The sequence below is a fragment of the Sphaeramia orbicularis genome, chromosome 20 (genome assembly GCF_902148855.1).
Source record: "Sphaeramia orbicularis chromosome 20, fSphaOr1.1, whole genome shotgun sequence".
Taxonomy (NCBI): Eukaryota; Metazoa; Chordata; class Actinopteri; order Kurtiformes; family Apogonidae; genus Sphaeramia; species Sphaeramia orbicularis.
In genome coordinates, this window is record NC_043976.1 from 12,358,126 (window position 1) to 12,374,534 (window position 16,409).

A 16,409-nucleotide genomic window follows, 5' to 3' on the forward strand; every position below is an offset into this window, starting at 1 on the left:
CTCACGAAAACGACATGCAGACTTCTGTTGTCTTTTGTAGTTTTACCCGAAAATCGAAATCGAAAATCGTGTTTTTAGAGGAAAAAATCGGGATTTTTTTTTTTTTGCCAAAATCGTGCAGCCCTACACACACCCCTCGCCCCTCTCCCATTCAGTCAAGTCACATATTCACACATTCATCTGTCATGCTTCTCTGACGTTTATTTCTAATTCTAAAACCATGACACATCATTGTGAGTTGTATTCCAGAGTGGGCTGGCCTGCCCTGTCCACTAGGAGGCTGGGACACTGGTACACCTTCATTTACAAGGCCATACTTTGACTACTGCCCTCCTATAGCTGTAGTTTAATAACAAGAAGAAGTGTTGATTCTTATTGTCTGCGATCGAATGAGCATTTGTTCCTCTTTGTGCCGTTCGCCCGTACAGAGCTGGGTAAAAGGGCATTTGTCTACTCTGCTCTGTCCACATGGAATATGTTGCTAAAAGACTGGAAACTGTCTGAATTGATCTCCCTGAATGCTTTTAAATCCAAACTCAAATAGCTGGAGAACAACTCAATGACGTGCACGTGTTTTTCATAGGTTGAATTGTCCTGTGAATTATTGTTTGTTGTAACTGTATGAGGAAACTGTATATTGTAACTATGTGTTGTGTTTCATGCTGTCTCTTGGCCAGGACTCCCTTGGAAAAGAGGTTCTTAATCTCAGTGGGATCTTTTTCCTGGTTAAATAAAAAAAAAAAAAATCATACTTAGTTAACGTGCAGAGGACAGTGAGAGATAAATAGAGTAGTTATTGCACATTTTAGATTTTTCATTATTGCACATTGCTGATTGTGATCAGTGTAAATTGTTGATTATGGCTATTGCACATTGTTGTTTTCCATTATTACAAATTGTGAAACATACAAAAACAAATGAGAGATTTTTTGTACGATTTTTCTCACAGCTGTGAACCTCATTTCTGTTGTTTGTTTATCAGCTCCTATTGAAGATGATGATGTTGATGAAGAGACTGGACTCTTACAGCCGATTAAAAAGAAGCCCATATTTGAATGTTTCTGGAACGGACGGCTCATCCCATACACCACAGTGGCAGAGTACGCACTGTTTTATTAAACAATAACCAAATATAAAGGATAGCCTTATTCTGTGATTGATCCTGTGATGTTTTTTCCTCTGTATTTGGTCCAGGTTGGACTGGTGTGCCCGACCCAGTAAAGGGGCGAAGGTGCCTGTGGAGTGCTACAATAGGATTTCAGGGGTCCTTTTCACTGATGACAGGTTTCAGGTCACCACAAACAAGCTCACATTCATGGAACTGGAGCTGAAGTTGAGGAACAAGGAAACAATCTTCTCCTGCAGTGTTAATGGACAGGTACGCAAATATGTTTTAACGAGTCTATGACTAATGTTTAAAGTTCACAAGGTGTTTTTTTTTTTTTTTTTTAAATACTTTCTTTCTTTCTTTCTTTCTTTCTGTCTTTCTTTCTTTCTGTCTTTCTTTCTTTCTTTCTTTCTTTCTGTCTTTCTTTCTTTCTTTCTGTCTTTCTTTCTTTCTTTCTTTCTTTCAACTTGTCTTGTCCAGCATCATAACAGCAGAATGGTAGTCTGGCTGCCTTTTGGTGCTGAACACATTTGCTTTGCCAAGGGAAACTTCATAGAGTATATGATGTTCCCATTGATATTCTGCTGTCTTTACTATGAGTTTTGTTGAACCACATTTTGATGCTGGACCTGACATGGAAGGGGGGGGGGGGGGGTGGACTGGGGGTGGGGGGGGGGGGCAAGGAAGAAGAAGGTGGCGAAGACCCTCACAAGAAAATATCAACAATACAAACAATAACAACCATGGTGATGATTATTTTTTACACATTTTACATTTTTTTAACAAACAGACAATAAAACGAAAATGCAAAGACATGAGAAGCAACAGACGTCAACAAGCACAGACAGGACAGTATCAGAACTTAAAGTACAACGGTAATGAAGTGGGTCAGTGAGTCACAATATTATCCCATCATGATAAGAGGGTTGAGTTAGCTTGAGTATTGTCCTGTTTCAGTCCATCACAAGGTGTTTTTCAGAGGTCAGCGTGCCCCAGGGCAGCTGTGGATACAGGTGTAGTTTACCACCACCTGAGGGGGAGTGTGAGAGTGAATGAATAATGGGTCAATAATGTAAAGTGCTTTGAGTGTCCAAAACAGTGCTATAGAAATCTAATCCATTATTAGAACAGTGATGGAGTGCAAAGCTTATGGCTGCACAAACAACAAGCGCGAACATGTGCTTTCCACTCAGATTTCACTCACTGACTGCTGCTGGTTTTCTCACACTCGATCACCCAGAACCAACACAGTTACATCACTTACAGCCAACAAAGGCTCCTCATACGTTCTGCCCCTGCCCATAATTCATTTAAAGGTGCGGGAGACTTTCATGAGCAATTTTTCATCAGATCTGTCAAACCTCAGTCATAGCCTAAGTATCACAAATCTGTGATTACTCACCTTAATCTCTTGCATTAAGGCGGCCTTACACTGTGCGAGTTTAGAGACGATTTCTCACTCGTGCGACTCTTTCTGGGATCGGGCCCGATGTGCCTCTAATTGTGTGTCGTGTTTCGTGCAGTGTACATGGGGTAAAGAGAAGCGATTAGCACCTCATGACCACCTCACGACCAACAATCGTGTGTCCGCAAGGAAAACGGAGCTGTTTGAAATCCTGCTTGCTCCTCGTGAGTGTATCGCATTGTTAAAGCAGTGCCACAAACCGGTGTGCCTCAAATTTTCACACTGTGCTTGCGCGAACACAGACGTGTACAGTAGCGTACAAGCTGGCTATTGGCCTAGTGCAGTTTAGCTGTTGCGGCTTACCTCTAGTTCCCTTTGCTGTAGGATTGACAGCCTATACTGTCCACGTCTGGCCAACCAATTCCTGCACCAAACACATCGTTGTCTTTTCTTCTTTTTTGATTCCTCACAGATAATGGCACATATTACCAAAGCAGCTCGTTGGTTTTTGTTTAACACTACCATTTCGTGGCTCACGCCAATACACAATCGTCTATGCACTTTTACGGATTCCTTGGTATTTTAATGTTGTATTTCCGGATACAACACTCGAACGTGTCGTGCGTCCTCTGGTGTATGGTCCTACAGTGTGAGCAGTCAGGTCGCATACGAGCGTCGGTCCGTGCAGTGTGAGAACATGAATTGTGAGCATAACTGTACGACTGATTCGCACAGTTTGAGATGGAGCTGCGTGCAACGATCGAAATAATCGCACAGTGTATGGCCGCCTTTACGGTGAACAATTTCGAAGTGCCGTCCACCATAAACAAATACCATGTGTTTACTTTCAGAACCTGGAGGTAACTCAGGCATCTTTGGAATGAAAAATTGCTCACGAAAGTCTCCCACACCTTTAATAAAATGTCCAGTGTGGTGCGTTTATGGTGTGTTTTTTTTTTTTTTTTACTGAATCTGAGCATCTCCTGTTTATAATAATACGCAAAACATTTCGTAAGCATTGTGGTGTCCTGGATAAGATAAGATAAGATAACATAAGATGAGATAAGATGAGATAAACCTTTTAGTCCCACAAGGGGAAATTCCAGGATACTATCCTATTTGACCTTTGCTCTCATTTCTTGCATGCCAGAGTTATTCTTGGAGTAATTTGAAGATTGTACCAGATCAAATGTCTAAGAGTGATTACTGAGAGTGAGAACTGTCAACAAGTGGCCACAGATAGCATTTTTAAGATAGCGACCAACCACAAGGAGGATGAAACTTAAAACTTAGTTGTAATTTCCATAATAAAATGTTATATTAACATTTCAGGTGTTAATACAGTTGTATAGACTTGGATATGTGGTTGTTTCAACAAGAAAAAGCCTCCTTGATCTGCCTTGAATCTACTAGTAGTGTCATTTCCTTCATGTTTGTCTTGTAACCTCATGTTGCATATTGACACAGTAATGACTGGATCAGCCAAACTGTAATTTATATCTTTTTACATCAAGTTTAGTTTAGCTTTGACTCAGTTGGAACCTCAGTGAAGGTGGTATTGTCTAACAGTACCTGGTGGTCCCTGCTCTCAGGCAGTGGAAACACCAAAAAAGCTGACACTGTCAGTGGAAAAGTGGCATATGTCATGAAAAGGAAGCAGAACTTTGCAGCAAGACAAACACAGCCTGGTCCAAGAAGGTCTCACACAGTGTTTCATGGGGCTGTTCTTAGCTTTGATTACAGGAAGCATTCACTGGAACACTGGTTATGCCACACAAAGCTTATGCAAAGTCACAAAAAACGTCACTATTTGCATCCAGATTTGCATTATTTTTTTGACCAAGAGTCAAATCACTGCATGACGTCTTCTCCATCACATCCCATAGATCCTCAGTGTGGTTCAGGTCTGGACTCTGTGGAAGCCAGTCCATGTGTACAAATGAAAGTGTCTCATGATTACTGAACCACTTCTTCACCATCTGAGCCCAGTTAATCCTGACATTGTCCAATCTTTATGTTGTCTATCAGACTGAAGGTTGTTTAAGTAAAGAGAACCTGCTCATTATATCAGTTTGAGCTAAAGGATGTGTTTCCAGTTGAATATTGATATTTCACTGGAGTGGAGTGGTCTCCAGTGGAGGGGTCTCGCCTGTTTTTGCTTCTTGCAGCTTTCAGCCCATTTTGTTCCATTTTCTTTTGGTATGTTGATCTAAACACACACCATAGCAGCAAACTCCTCATGTTGATAGGTTGTATAAAACTACCCAGACTGGGCTGCTGTGCCTCTCAGTCTACTTCAGTGTTTTTCAACCTTGGGGTCGGGACCCCACATGGGGTCGCCTGGAATTCAAATGGGGTTGCCTGAAATTTCTAGTAACTGATAAAAATAAATAAAAGCCTGTTTTTATTTTATAATTTAATCATGTTTTTAGATGTAAAGCACTTTGGGCTTCTTTATGTTGTTGTAAAGTGCTATCTAAATAAACTTTGATTTGATTTGAAAAACTTATTAATAAAAAGTATATGGTGAGTTGATAGAGACAATCACATACATGAAAGACATGACAAACTGTGAAGCTGAAACTGAAGCACTGTGGTTCTGTTTATCCTTCAAATGTTCATTGTGGTCAGTTTCAGATGCTGCAGCTCTTTCATAATTTATAGTTTGAGTTCTTGTTTGTTCAGTATTAATTGTCAACCTTGTAAATCCAAGCTGGACTGACTGTACATATCTTGACCAAGGAAAATCAAATTCTCACTTTGTGCAGTAATCTACACCTGGCTTTACTGCCTCCATCCATAATAATATACATTATATAGACTAAATGTCATCTAAAATTAACATTTATTTGCAACATAGTATAGTAAACTATTACATAATCAAAAACAAATAAATTTTAGCAAAAAAAGAAAAGTCTCTGTTTTGAATGTCTGGGGTTGCCACAAATTTGTGAAGTTAAAATGGGGTCACGAGCCAAAAAAGGTTGCAAACTACTGGTGTACTTGTTTAATTTAGTGAAGTAACAGTTTTTATTTTCTTTCCACAGAGAGGTCAAAGAGGGAACATTCAGAGGGACTTTACACAGTGGTTACAAAACTGCCACGAAAAGTGGGACAAGCAAGTGAAGTTTCTGAACTACAAAGAAACCATCACGAGAACAGACGTACCCACAAAGAAAATGCAGCACCCATGGGCGATCTTCAGCTCTATTGAATGGGACAGTAGAGAATACCGCATCGGCCAATTTGTGGGTGTTACTGTATTTACTCTGGTCAATCCATTATTCCTTTGTTCATACTCTAACGCTCTCCACTTTGATTCAGGTGAAATCTCAGAAAACCCAGCCCATTATTTATGGTACCGTGGTTAGATTTTTACTGCATGGAAATTATGATGGAGACGTGTTTGCCACCGGAGGACTGGTTGAAGTGTGTCTGGTAAGATTGTTTTGTTTGTATGTTTGCATATTTAAATAATGATCTACAAACAATATGTGCCCTGCAGTCCTCAGCAAATTTGGATCCAACTTACTAACAACTTCAGATGTAACTAGCGTACAACTTAAAAAAGAAATATATTTTTAATGTTTGTGTAAAAGTGTAAAGGCGTAAGTGATGGTTCCAATGAAGAAAAGTGAACATATAGACATTTTCTGCCTTTTTGTCCTCATCTCCATGTTGTTGGTGTTAATCCTGCCGTCATGTGCGTCACAGTAAGCGTCCGTGTGAAACACAGCAGTGGAACCAGTGTTTAGCAGCAGCAAAATTAAGGAAACAAAGCTTCGATTCAGGAATTGTAATCCTTTTTTTTTTTTTTTTTTCCTTTTTTTTTCTTTTTTGTGATTTGTGTTGATTAATCTTTTCAGCTCTAATATACATTAATGAAGGCAGACCTGCAAATTATGATCTTAGAGTAAAAAAGTGACGATATATTAGAATATGATTAACAGAAAATAGTCACATCCAGCAAAACTTGCAACAAATTCAATGTTTTTTCATTCAGATGTTTATTGTTGCAGCTTTATTCAGGGTTCCCACGGGGTCTTAAAAGGTCGTAAAAGTCTTGAATTTACAAATCTGTGTATAACACCTTAAAAAGTCTTTAGAGTGTATTAAATTTGATATGTTAGGTTTTAAGTTGTGTTGCCTTAAAGGTGTTGGCAATATTGTGTTTAAATGTGTCTGTTAAATGTCCAAACTGTAAAGAAAGTAACATTAATCTACTCAGTACCACCCGCACCAACCCTACAATTTACATTGAAAAATTCATGGGAAGGAATGCTTGTTGGACCAAAAAAGAGTTTGTTTGAGATGCTCTTTGGAAAAAGGGATTCATAAAATAGATACCAAACTGGAAGAAAATTCCAAGGCACTCTCTTGAAAAATTAAAATGCCTTTATTAACTTGGCATGGTCATATCTAGACCTAAAAAACACTTCCTGATGAAGACTTGAAGCCGAAATGCGTGTGTTTTTGAGGTCTAGATATGACCATGCCATGTTAATAAAGGCATTTTAATGTTTAAAGAGAGCGCCTTGGAGTTTTCTTCCAGTTTAGTATCTAATTTATATTGAAATTAGGAAGTAATTATTGCTAACTTTGCAGCCCCCGGTGACAAATGACTGAAGAATGGGAATCAAGGCATTGGAGTAAATAAATACAAATTCATGACTCCTAGCATTTAGGAAAATTTTCCAGTGTGGCTGTAAAATGGGCATTAAATTCTATTCTAAGTCATCTTAAAAAGGTCTTAAAAAGTCTTAAATTTAACTTGTACAAACCTGTAGGAACCCTGTTTATGAATGACTGACATGTTCATATTCGATTAACTCGATTAAAGGCTAACAAGCACTGTTTTCTAGGAACCCAAAGCACTGTACAACAAGACAAAAATCATGCCCATATCCAAGCTGGACAAGAACGCCACCCACAAAGCCATCAAAGCAAACATCGAGAGCGACCTGGCCAAGTGAGTTTGACAAAGTCCTCGGACTCATAGTTTTGTCGTTAGAATATTACTTCATTTCATCTCATCTCTTTGTCATGTGAATGTATGTGACTTTTCAGCTCAGCTGATCATTTCTTTCTTCTGTCAGACTTCCACAGAAGCTGAAAGTGGACTGGCCGGAGGGTAAACCCTGGCCGCAAAACGCCACACGTCCAGCCGGAACGCAATTTGGTAAAAAGTCTATTATTTGTTCATTACAGCAAGCAAGTTCAGATATGCAGTAAAATGAAAAATGTCTTAATCCATGTTGTGTTTTTGCCTGTCAGGACCACTGCAAGTCGAAATTTTAAACGGCAATCAAGAGTCGTTATCCCGGATGCCATTGGTGGGAACTGTGATTAAACTGATTGTTGAGCTCAAAGTTGTGCGACACCGTAAGAACACTTCTCTTTTTTTTTTTATTCATTTGCCCATGCAGTATAAAATAAGACAAATGCATGTAAATATCTCTCTTAATAGAGGGAAGGGTACGAAAATGTGCAGGTGAGGTTGGAAACCCAAAAGGCTTATAGAATGACCTCACCTTAACTTAATAGTAGTTTAAACAAAATAAAAGAATGTCATATATATATAAGCTATATAATAAATAAAAATTACATAAAAGTAAAAGAAATGCTGGTTATACAGGATGGGGAAGCAAAATTTACAATATTTTGAGGCAGGGATTGAAAGACAGTGTATGACCAATTACTTTATTGAAAGTCATGAGAATTTTTTTGCCACAAGAAAATTGACATAATAGAAAATGTTTTTATTCTGTGTCCTCCTTCTTTCTCAATAACTGCCTTCACACGCTTCCTGAAACTTGCGCAAGTGTTCCTCAAATATTCAGATGACAACTTCTCCCATTCTTCTTTAATAATATCTTCCAAACTTTCTTGTAATAGTTTTGCTCATAGTCATTCTCTTCTTTCCATTCTAAACAGTCTTTATGGACACTCCAACTATTTTTGAAATCTCCTTTGGTGTGACGAGTGCATTCAGCAAATCACACACTCTTTGACGTTTGCTTTTCTGATTACTCATATGGGCAAAAGTTTTTGAAAAGGTATGGATAATAGTGTTAGGTATGATTATGACATCAATATATGTTTGGTTTCAAAACAACTGACGTAGTGCCTGCTGAGAAAAAACAACTAAATGTTCATTGTAAATTTTGCTTCCCTACCCTGTATATCTATAAATATCACTTCTTTCAGTAACACAAAGAATAAAAAGAAATTAATAATAATGACAATGCAATAATACTAAGTGTAATAGAAACACTGAATACATACTGTAGATGAATAAATAAATAGATGGATGGGAAGAAGTGAGATTCCAAAGGGAAAAGAACCCGAATACAGCTAAATTAAGTTCAAAGAACACACCAAAAAGGGAAATCAAAACAAACATCTCTCATCCTCTTAAAGTCACAGTGCATATTAGATGGATTGATTTTATAACAGTATAGGTTTGTTGTTGGAGCAGAAATATAACGCCATATTATAATGAGTAAACTTATTTCTCATCCTCTGTATCAAAATACAAGTGAAACGTCAAATATCATTTAAAAGGAGTATTTCAGAAAAAACGCTCAAGTATCCAGTATTTAGTGTGACCTTCCTTTGTACTTGGTTTGAACTCTTCTGTGCAGACATTATGAGATTTACTGAGCTAAACGTCTAGTGCAAGGGTTCCCAAAGTGGGAGTAGCAACCCCCCGGGGGATCGCAAATTGCAAATGAGGGGGTCACAAGATGTCTTTCAGAATCCTATTGGTGTGACCCCTGAGGCGACTGTGACAGATTAACAGCAGTAGTGTAGCACGTGTAGACTGGGGTGAGGAGGTTGGCTTTGGAAGTCTTGAAGCACACAGGAAATGCTCTTACTCTACTAGTGCTAAATTTTAGAACTATAGCTCATGAATAATAACTTGACGTTGACAAACAGGTAAAGCGTGTTTGGCTCACAGGTTTGACTAATTGTGTCACATTAATAAAAAACAAGAGGTGCCAGGCACGAAAAACCCCGCCCTTTGCATGTATTGTAGCTTATTTTGGCATCGATCCAGCTGTTGTCATCATGTGTATGCATATTCTGATGTCAGCATATCAGTTACCACTATATATGTGCCAAGTTTGAAGTAAATTGAAACAAAATTAATGTTTTATAGACATGTGAAATTCCACCCATTATAAGAAAATGGGAGAAGAAAAAGATTTTAAAAATTCATAAAAAATGTGAACTTTGACCTACTTTTACCAAAATGTGTTCGCATCTATTTTGGGACACTGGGAATCTGTAAACCCAATTTGGTATGAATTCAATCAATAGTTTAGCTGCTACAGACATTTGAAATTTTGCCCAATTGTAAGTAAATGGAAAAAAAAAAGATTTTAAAAATTCAAGAAAAATGTGAACTTTTTCCTACCATTCCCAAAATGTAACGAGGTCTATTCTGGGTGACTGGCAATATATAAACCCAATCTGGTATGAATTCAACCAATAGTTTTGCTGCTAGGGTGTTAACAAACAAACAAAGAAACAAACCGACCTAAAAACAACACTCTTTGCCTCCCCTTCAGGGGGTGGGGTAATAAACATAAAAAGGCCAATAAACATTGGAAAACAGACACATTAACCTAAATAAACATTAACACAAAACCGCCTAGAACCCCTGCACATAAAACAGAACACAACGAGTAAAATGTCCAGTACACCCACAATGCAATGCAGCAAATACGCCACAGTATCATTTACAGGTGACACAGTAACCATCATGTTAGTGTGCACCGCTTTCACATATTCTGCTTTTAAATTGTTCTATATAAAATCGTATTGTGGTTGTCAGGCTGTTTTGTTGTTTTGTGTTTGGATACGCCTTTTAGTCCTTGAGTCCTTTGCGCACATTATTTTTTCATGTTTCAGTCACTTCTGGGATAGTGGGGGTCACCAGTCTCTGGCACCGTTATTTTGGAGTCATGAGTTAAAAGTTTGGGAACCCCTAGTGTTCTAGTGTTTTACAGCAGGTTTCATTCAACACGTTCAATGTGTCTTATTATTTGGGTGAGTTTTTGTCATGAGAACTAAGATCACACAAAATACAGAGTCATGTAGCCATTTTTTGTGCGAGTTTTTTTTTTTAAATGTGTACAATATCTCCTGCCATTTCCTTGTTCGCTCATGTAAACGCATTACTTGAAGGTGACATAAGACCTCTGCACAGGACTGTATTTTATGAGCAGTCGCAGCTAAGTGGGAAATTCAACTTTCATCATTTCCAGCTATAGATAATGCAATGATCATGACATTTATTATTAAAATGCTCATATATTTACTAGGGCTGCCAAAATTAACGCGTTAACACAGATTAATTGATCATCGTGATTAATCTGATTAAAAATTTTAACGCAATTAACCCATCTGCAGCACAGAATGACTCTGAATGTCTCTGCCAACGCATTTGAGGCAGTTTTTCCAAGTAGAGTTAGCATCACACCTGCCAAATGGGCAGTTGATCCGGTAGTGACAGGCAGCAGAACCAACTCATAAAGACAGAAGACACTGAACGGCACATTTTGTTGAAAATGTTGAAAGTGTTTAATGAACACGTTAAGTGCATATATATTCCCTTCTTCCTTAGGCTGTTTGTGTATGAAAAGCAATTAATATAGATTAAAAAAGAATGATATTTAATTGTGATTAATTGAAATTAATCCACAGCAACCCTGTGATTAATCTGATTTAAAATTTTAATTGACAGCACTAATATTTACCTGTTTTCTTAATTTAATCATCATGTTTTGGAGTAAACAAGCTGTTTATTCCTTTTGTCATTTGCTTGTTTTTCGTTTTCTATCTAGGTCCTGATGGAGATGAAGAGGTTGCCTCATGTGTTGCTCAATATGCAGCAAGCTGGAGATACTGGTTCAAAAAGATTGGTAAACCGTCGACCTCCTCATATATAGAATATCTGTGCTGACATTGGTGAAATATCCCATAGCATAAAAATCTTTGCTTCTTTCGTAGCAAACCTGGTCAAGCTTGGGAAGTACACACTGCGTCTGAACACCATGATAAGTGAGACGAACGAGACGGTCTTTGGAGACAGACAGCTGCCGTTCTTCACCCTGAGGTTCACCATTAAAGGTCAGAGGGATCACAGCCGTCAGTCTGTGTCTTTGTCTGTTCTGGATGCCTTTATCCGACGCTTCTGCTGCTTTTCTTCTCAGAGGGGAGTGCAGAAAAGTTTGATTTAGGCACAGTGAGTTCTACCCTTCATGTCGGCGTGCCTTTTGATATTCCACTGAAGATAAAGGATGCTTATGGCCACTCCACTGCACCTCCTCCTGATGTCAAACCTGTCCTCAAGTGCAGGTGGGTGGCTTTGAAGAGGCCGTTCAGTATTTTCTGTTGATTTGCAGTTGGACATTAGTCTGTTATTTGTAGCAGTTGTTAAACTGAAATGTTGTTATGTTTTTCTCTGTAGTGGCCTGGAGCTCACTTATGAAAAAGTGCAGAGCAGTAAGGACGTTTTTATCATCCAAAATGTCAAAGCCAGAGGAAAAGTTCAGAATTATCAACAATCCAAGGTTAGAAAATATCATTAGTCAATCATAAATCTTACTCCCTCTCAAAAATGTTATTCATGGAAAAAAGTGTTTCATTTGACCAAAAGGACATAAATTGAAGTTAGAATTAAATAAAGTACAAGAGTTTGATCCTTGAGGGACAACACCTGCTTGTCCTGCTAATTTTTCAGATCCTATATTTTATTTTTCAGACCTACGACCTGAAAGTGATTCTACCGGGCCTTAAAGAAGACACAAAAAGTTTCCAGATCAATCTCCTACCTGGTAAAACTGCCTTTATTTAATTACTTACAACAATAAGTGTCTCAAATGTACTTTTCAGTAACAATTTTAACTTAAAATTTTTTTGAATGGGCTAAATTAAAACCTTAAAATTGATGATTAATCCTTAAATCTGGGGCTGAAACGGCTTAAAAATTCACAATAAGTTATATTACTGTATTTGCTGTGAAAATCTTTGGAAATCACTTTTGATTAGGGATGTCCGATAATATCAGCCCACCGATATTATCGGCCCGATATTGGCATAAAAATGTAATATCGGTGAATATCGTTATCGGTTTTTTTGCCTATCATTAAAACCGATAAAATAATGCCTTGATTTCGCCGGCATTTACCGACACGTAAATGAAGCATTGTTTGTAGCTGGAAGAAATGTGCAGTTTTCAAAATTGAACAGAGGAGCTGCCACACTGTAATACACTTATGGAGGGAGGGAGAGGAAATAAATAAATATGGCATTTTTTCCACAACTTAAGTTGAAGTATGTATTCTTTGCACAGACAGTGTTTACATTTTGAAAAGCTTGTTGCATTTGAGAATGCATCCAATGGGGCATCACAATAAAATTAGGCATGATGTGTTAATTCCATGACAGGAGATATGTGATGTTACCTAAAATTAGTTTAATATCCCACATATATCAGCAGCGGTATCGGTAGATATCAGAATCGGAAATTAAGCATTGGACAATATCGGCATATCGGTTTTTGGCAAAAAAGCCAATATCGGACATCCCTATTTTTAATATTTGTAAATTAGTGTTAAGCATGTTTGCATAATGGAGATGGGAATGAGTGGAACTACCAACAACCATTTAATCAAGTATTTTTTTCAATGTAACATATTGAAAAATGTCTTAGGCCCAGTTTACACACTAATGCTCTTGGGTGAAAATGACAAAATATTTTATCAGACGTTCCTTTCATTTAGATGGTAACTGCATTTTTGGGGGTTGAAAACGCAAAAAAAACGGAACCCCCTTCCAGAGTGGAAACCTTAAAAACGCTCCACTCTTGCGTCACCATCTAAAGGGCTGAAAACGCAAAACTGCAAACTTCTCATCACATAGTTTACATCACAGGCACGTACCACTACAGGAAAACAAGTCTGATTATTTCACGGCGATGGACCTTCAAGTGGTGTTAAACAATTACTCCACCTCCAAGTCTGTCTAGACAAAATTGTCAGTTTTTGTGCGTTGTTTCGCCATGTTCTGTTTCCTGTGATTGTATTTTGCACTGTGAGAGAACAGGAAGAGAAGTAGAAAGGTTCTACACAGGTGCTTGGTCTTGGTGAGGCCACCTGCTGTGCATACTACATCGACAATTAGGAAGTTTCACACACTTTTGCATGTCTATCTCTCTGCATGCAGATTTTTCTCCCAAAATGCACGTCTAAACGCAGAATTGAAAGTGAGAACGCGACGCCACTTTTGCCTTTTCGGTTCAGATCATTACCATCTAAATATAGCCTTAAAAAGTCAGAAATTGACTTAATGAAACCTGCAGATTCTCTGTGATAATAAAGCTTGAAAAGGACGATAGAAAATTTAGTTAGTATCTTAAAATATTAAAATATTCTAAGTCTAGCAAAAATGAGAGACAGTGTTGTCAAAGATATGTTCCTTTTATCTGTTTTATATTTTCTTGTAAATTTCATTTGTTTGTAACTACGAGGGGGGCTGAAAAGTTCATAGCCTGACTAAGAAGGAGTTATTCCACAGCAATGAAACTTGGCATACATTAAATTCAACCTGTCCTAACACTAATTGCATGGTTTCCTTCCAGATAAACCCACATTGGATAAATAATTTAGGACTTTGAAAACTAGTACCAGAAGCATTTCGTGAACCATCCGTGGCACTGTGGTCTTATCAAATGTCTGCAGAAAAAGGGGTTAGCCCCCCAGGACATTCATGCTGACATGGTTGCTATAGGGCACAGGTGTCAAACATGAGGCCCGGGGGCTAAATCTGGCCCGCCAAAGGATCCAATCTGGCCCGTAGGATGAATTTGTGAAATACAAAAATTACACTGAAGATATTAACAATCGAGGATGTCAAAATCATTTTAATTCAGGTTCCACATACAGACCAATTAGATCTCAAGTGGGTCAGAACCAGTAAATTACTATCATATTAAACCTATAAATAATGAAAACAGCCAATTTTACCTTTGTTTTAGTATAAAAAAAAAAAAAAGTAAAATTACATGAAAATGTTTATATTAAAAAAACTGTTATTTTACAAAAAAATGTGAAAAACCTGAAGTGTCTTAAGATAAGTAAATGCAATTTTACCAATATTCTGCCTGTTATTAAATGTTTTGTGCATTTGTAATTGTAAGGTAAGTTGTAATGCACATGTGTAAATGATAAACTGAGGCATAATATTGTTAAAATTGGACTTGTTTTTCTTAAGATTTTTCCAGTTGTTCGTATTATTCAGATTTTTGTAGATGTTAAAAAAAAAATGTTGAATTAAGCAAAAAAAAAAAAAAAATCTTGAACTAAGCAGAAAAAGTTGAATTAAGCAAAAAATGTGTTGAATTAAGCAAAAAAACATCTTGAATTAAGCAAAAAAAAAAAGTTAAATTAAGGAAAAAAAATCTTGAATTAAGTCAAAAAAAGTTGAATTAAGCCAAAAAATCTTGAATTAAGGAAAAAATCTTGAATTAAGCAAAATAAAAAATCTTGAATTAAGCAAAAAAAAAATTTTTGAATTAAGCAAAAAAAATCTTGAATTAAGCAAAAAAAAAAAAATCTTGAATTAAGCAAAAAAATCTTGAATTAGGGCAAAAAAAATCTTGAATGAAGCAAAAAAAAAAATCTTGAATTAAGCAAAAAAATCTTGAATTAAGGAAAAAAAATCTTGAATTAAGCCAAAAAAAAGTTTAATTAAGCCAAAAAATCTTGAATTAAGGAAAAAAATCTTGAATTAAGCAAAAAAATCTTGAACTAAGCAAAATAAAAAAATCTTGAATTAAGCAAAAAAAAAAAATTGAATTAAGCAAAAAAAAATCTTGAATTAAGCAAAAAAAAAAAATCTTGAATTAAGCAAAAAAATCTTGAATTAAGGCAAAAAAATTCTTGAATGAAGCAAAAAAAATATCTTGAATTAAGCAAAAAAAAAAAAAAAATCTAATGATAATTATATATTGTTAAAATTGGACTTGTTTTTCTTAAGATGTTTCCAGTTGTTCATGTTATTCAGATTTTTGCAGATGTTAACATAACCGTAATTGAATTTTACTTTTTTCCACTGTTATTATTTTACAGGTTCGGCCCACTTGAGGTCATACTGGGCTTAATGTGGCCCCTGAACTAAAATGAGTTTGACACCCCTGCTAAAGGGGATAATGCTCCAGCTTTATCAACTGTGCAAAACTGGGAAGCTGAATTCAAGAGGGGTAGGGAGAACGAGGGAGGAGTGAAAAGCAAGCATTTTCATGAAATGTCTGTGGTACTACTTTTCAAAGTCCTAAATTATTTATCCAGTGTGGGTTTATCTGGAAGGAAACCATGCAGTTAGTATTAGGAAAGGTTGAATTTAATGTATGCCAAGTTTCATTGCTGTGGAATAACTCTTCTTAGTCAGGCTATGAACTTTTCAGCCCCTCCTCGTATGTCTGATCTGACCAAACTAGCAATTTCCAAACATGAGTTTAGTGCGCAGGAAGCTGCACTCAGCATTTTTGTACGTTTTTACTTTCATTTCTTCTTTTTTGTTTCTTCCTTTTTTCCTGTTTCCTTCCTTTTTTCCTGTATAATCATTTTTCAACCGCAATGATTAAACATAAACTGATATTACATGCATAGATGTTCATATATATAGAGAGAGCAAAATATAAAATAGAATATATAAAAGGTAAATGGAGTAGAATAAAAACTACCATAAAATATGCAAAAAAAAAAGTCCTATTATGTACAAAATGACGCAGTATGCAGCAACAGTACGGTTAAAATGACGTATGCATGTAACAGCAGCAACAGTGAAATAAAGTGGCACATATGTGTGTTTTCTGGGCACGATTTT

General features: G+C 36.8%; 1 protein-coding gene across 2 annotated transcripts in view; it reads left to right on the plus strand.

Annotated features, from left to right (window-relative positions):
* Window positions 1–16,409, plus strand: part of smchd1 (structural maintenance of chromosomes flexible hinge domain containing 1) — a 204,794-nt gene that overhangs the window by 150,341 nt on the left and 38,044 nt on the right. For both annotated transcript variants that reach the window (XM_030123183.1, XM_030123184.1), the window contains exons 11-22: window positions 983–1,100; window positions 1,195–1,378; window positions 5,561–5,761; window positions 5,838–5,951; window positions 7,376–7,482; window positions 7,610–7,692; window positions 7,788–7,895; window positions 11,366–11,443; window positions 11,532–11,651; window positions 11,735–11,879; window positions 11,992–12,094; window positions 12,286–12,358. In XM_030123183.1, the coding sequence (XP_029979043.1) occupies window positions 983–1,100; window positions 1,195–1,378; window positions 5,561–5,761; window positions 5,838–5,951; window positions 7,376–7,482; window positions 7,610–7,692; window positions 7,788–7,895; window positions 11,366–11,443; window positions 11,532–11,651; window positions 11,735–11,879; window positions 11,992–12,094; window positions 12,286–12,358 (1,434 nt within the window). The remainder of the gene's footprint in view (window positions 1–982; window positions 1,101–1,194; window positions 1,379–5,560; window positions 5,762–5,837; window positions 5,952–7,375; window positions 7,483–7,609; window positions 7,693–7,787; window positions 7,896–11,365; window positions 11,444–11,531; window positions 11,652–11,734; window positions 11,880–11,991; window positions 12,095–12,285; window positions 12,359–16,409) is intronic.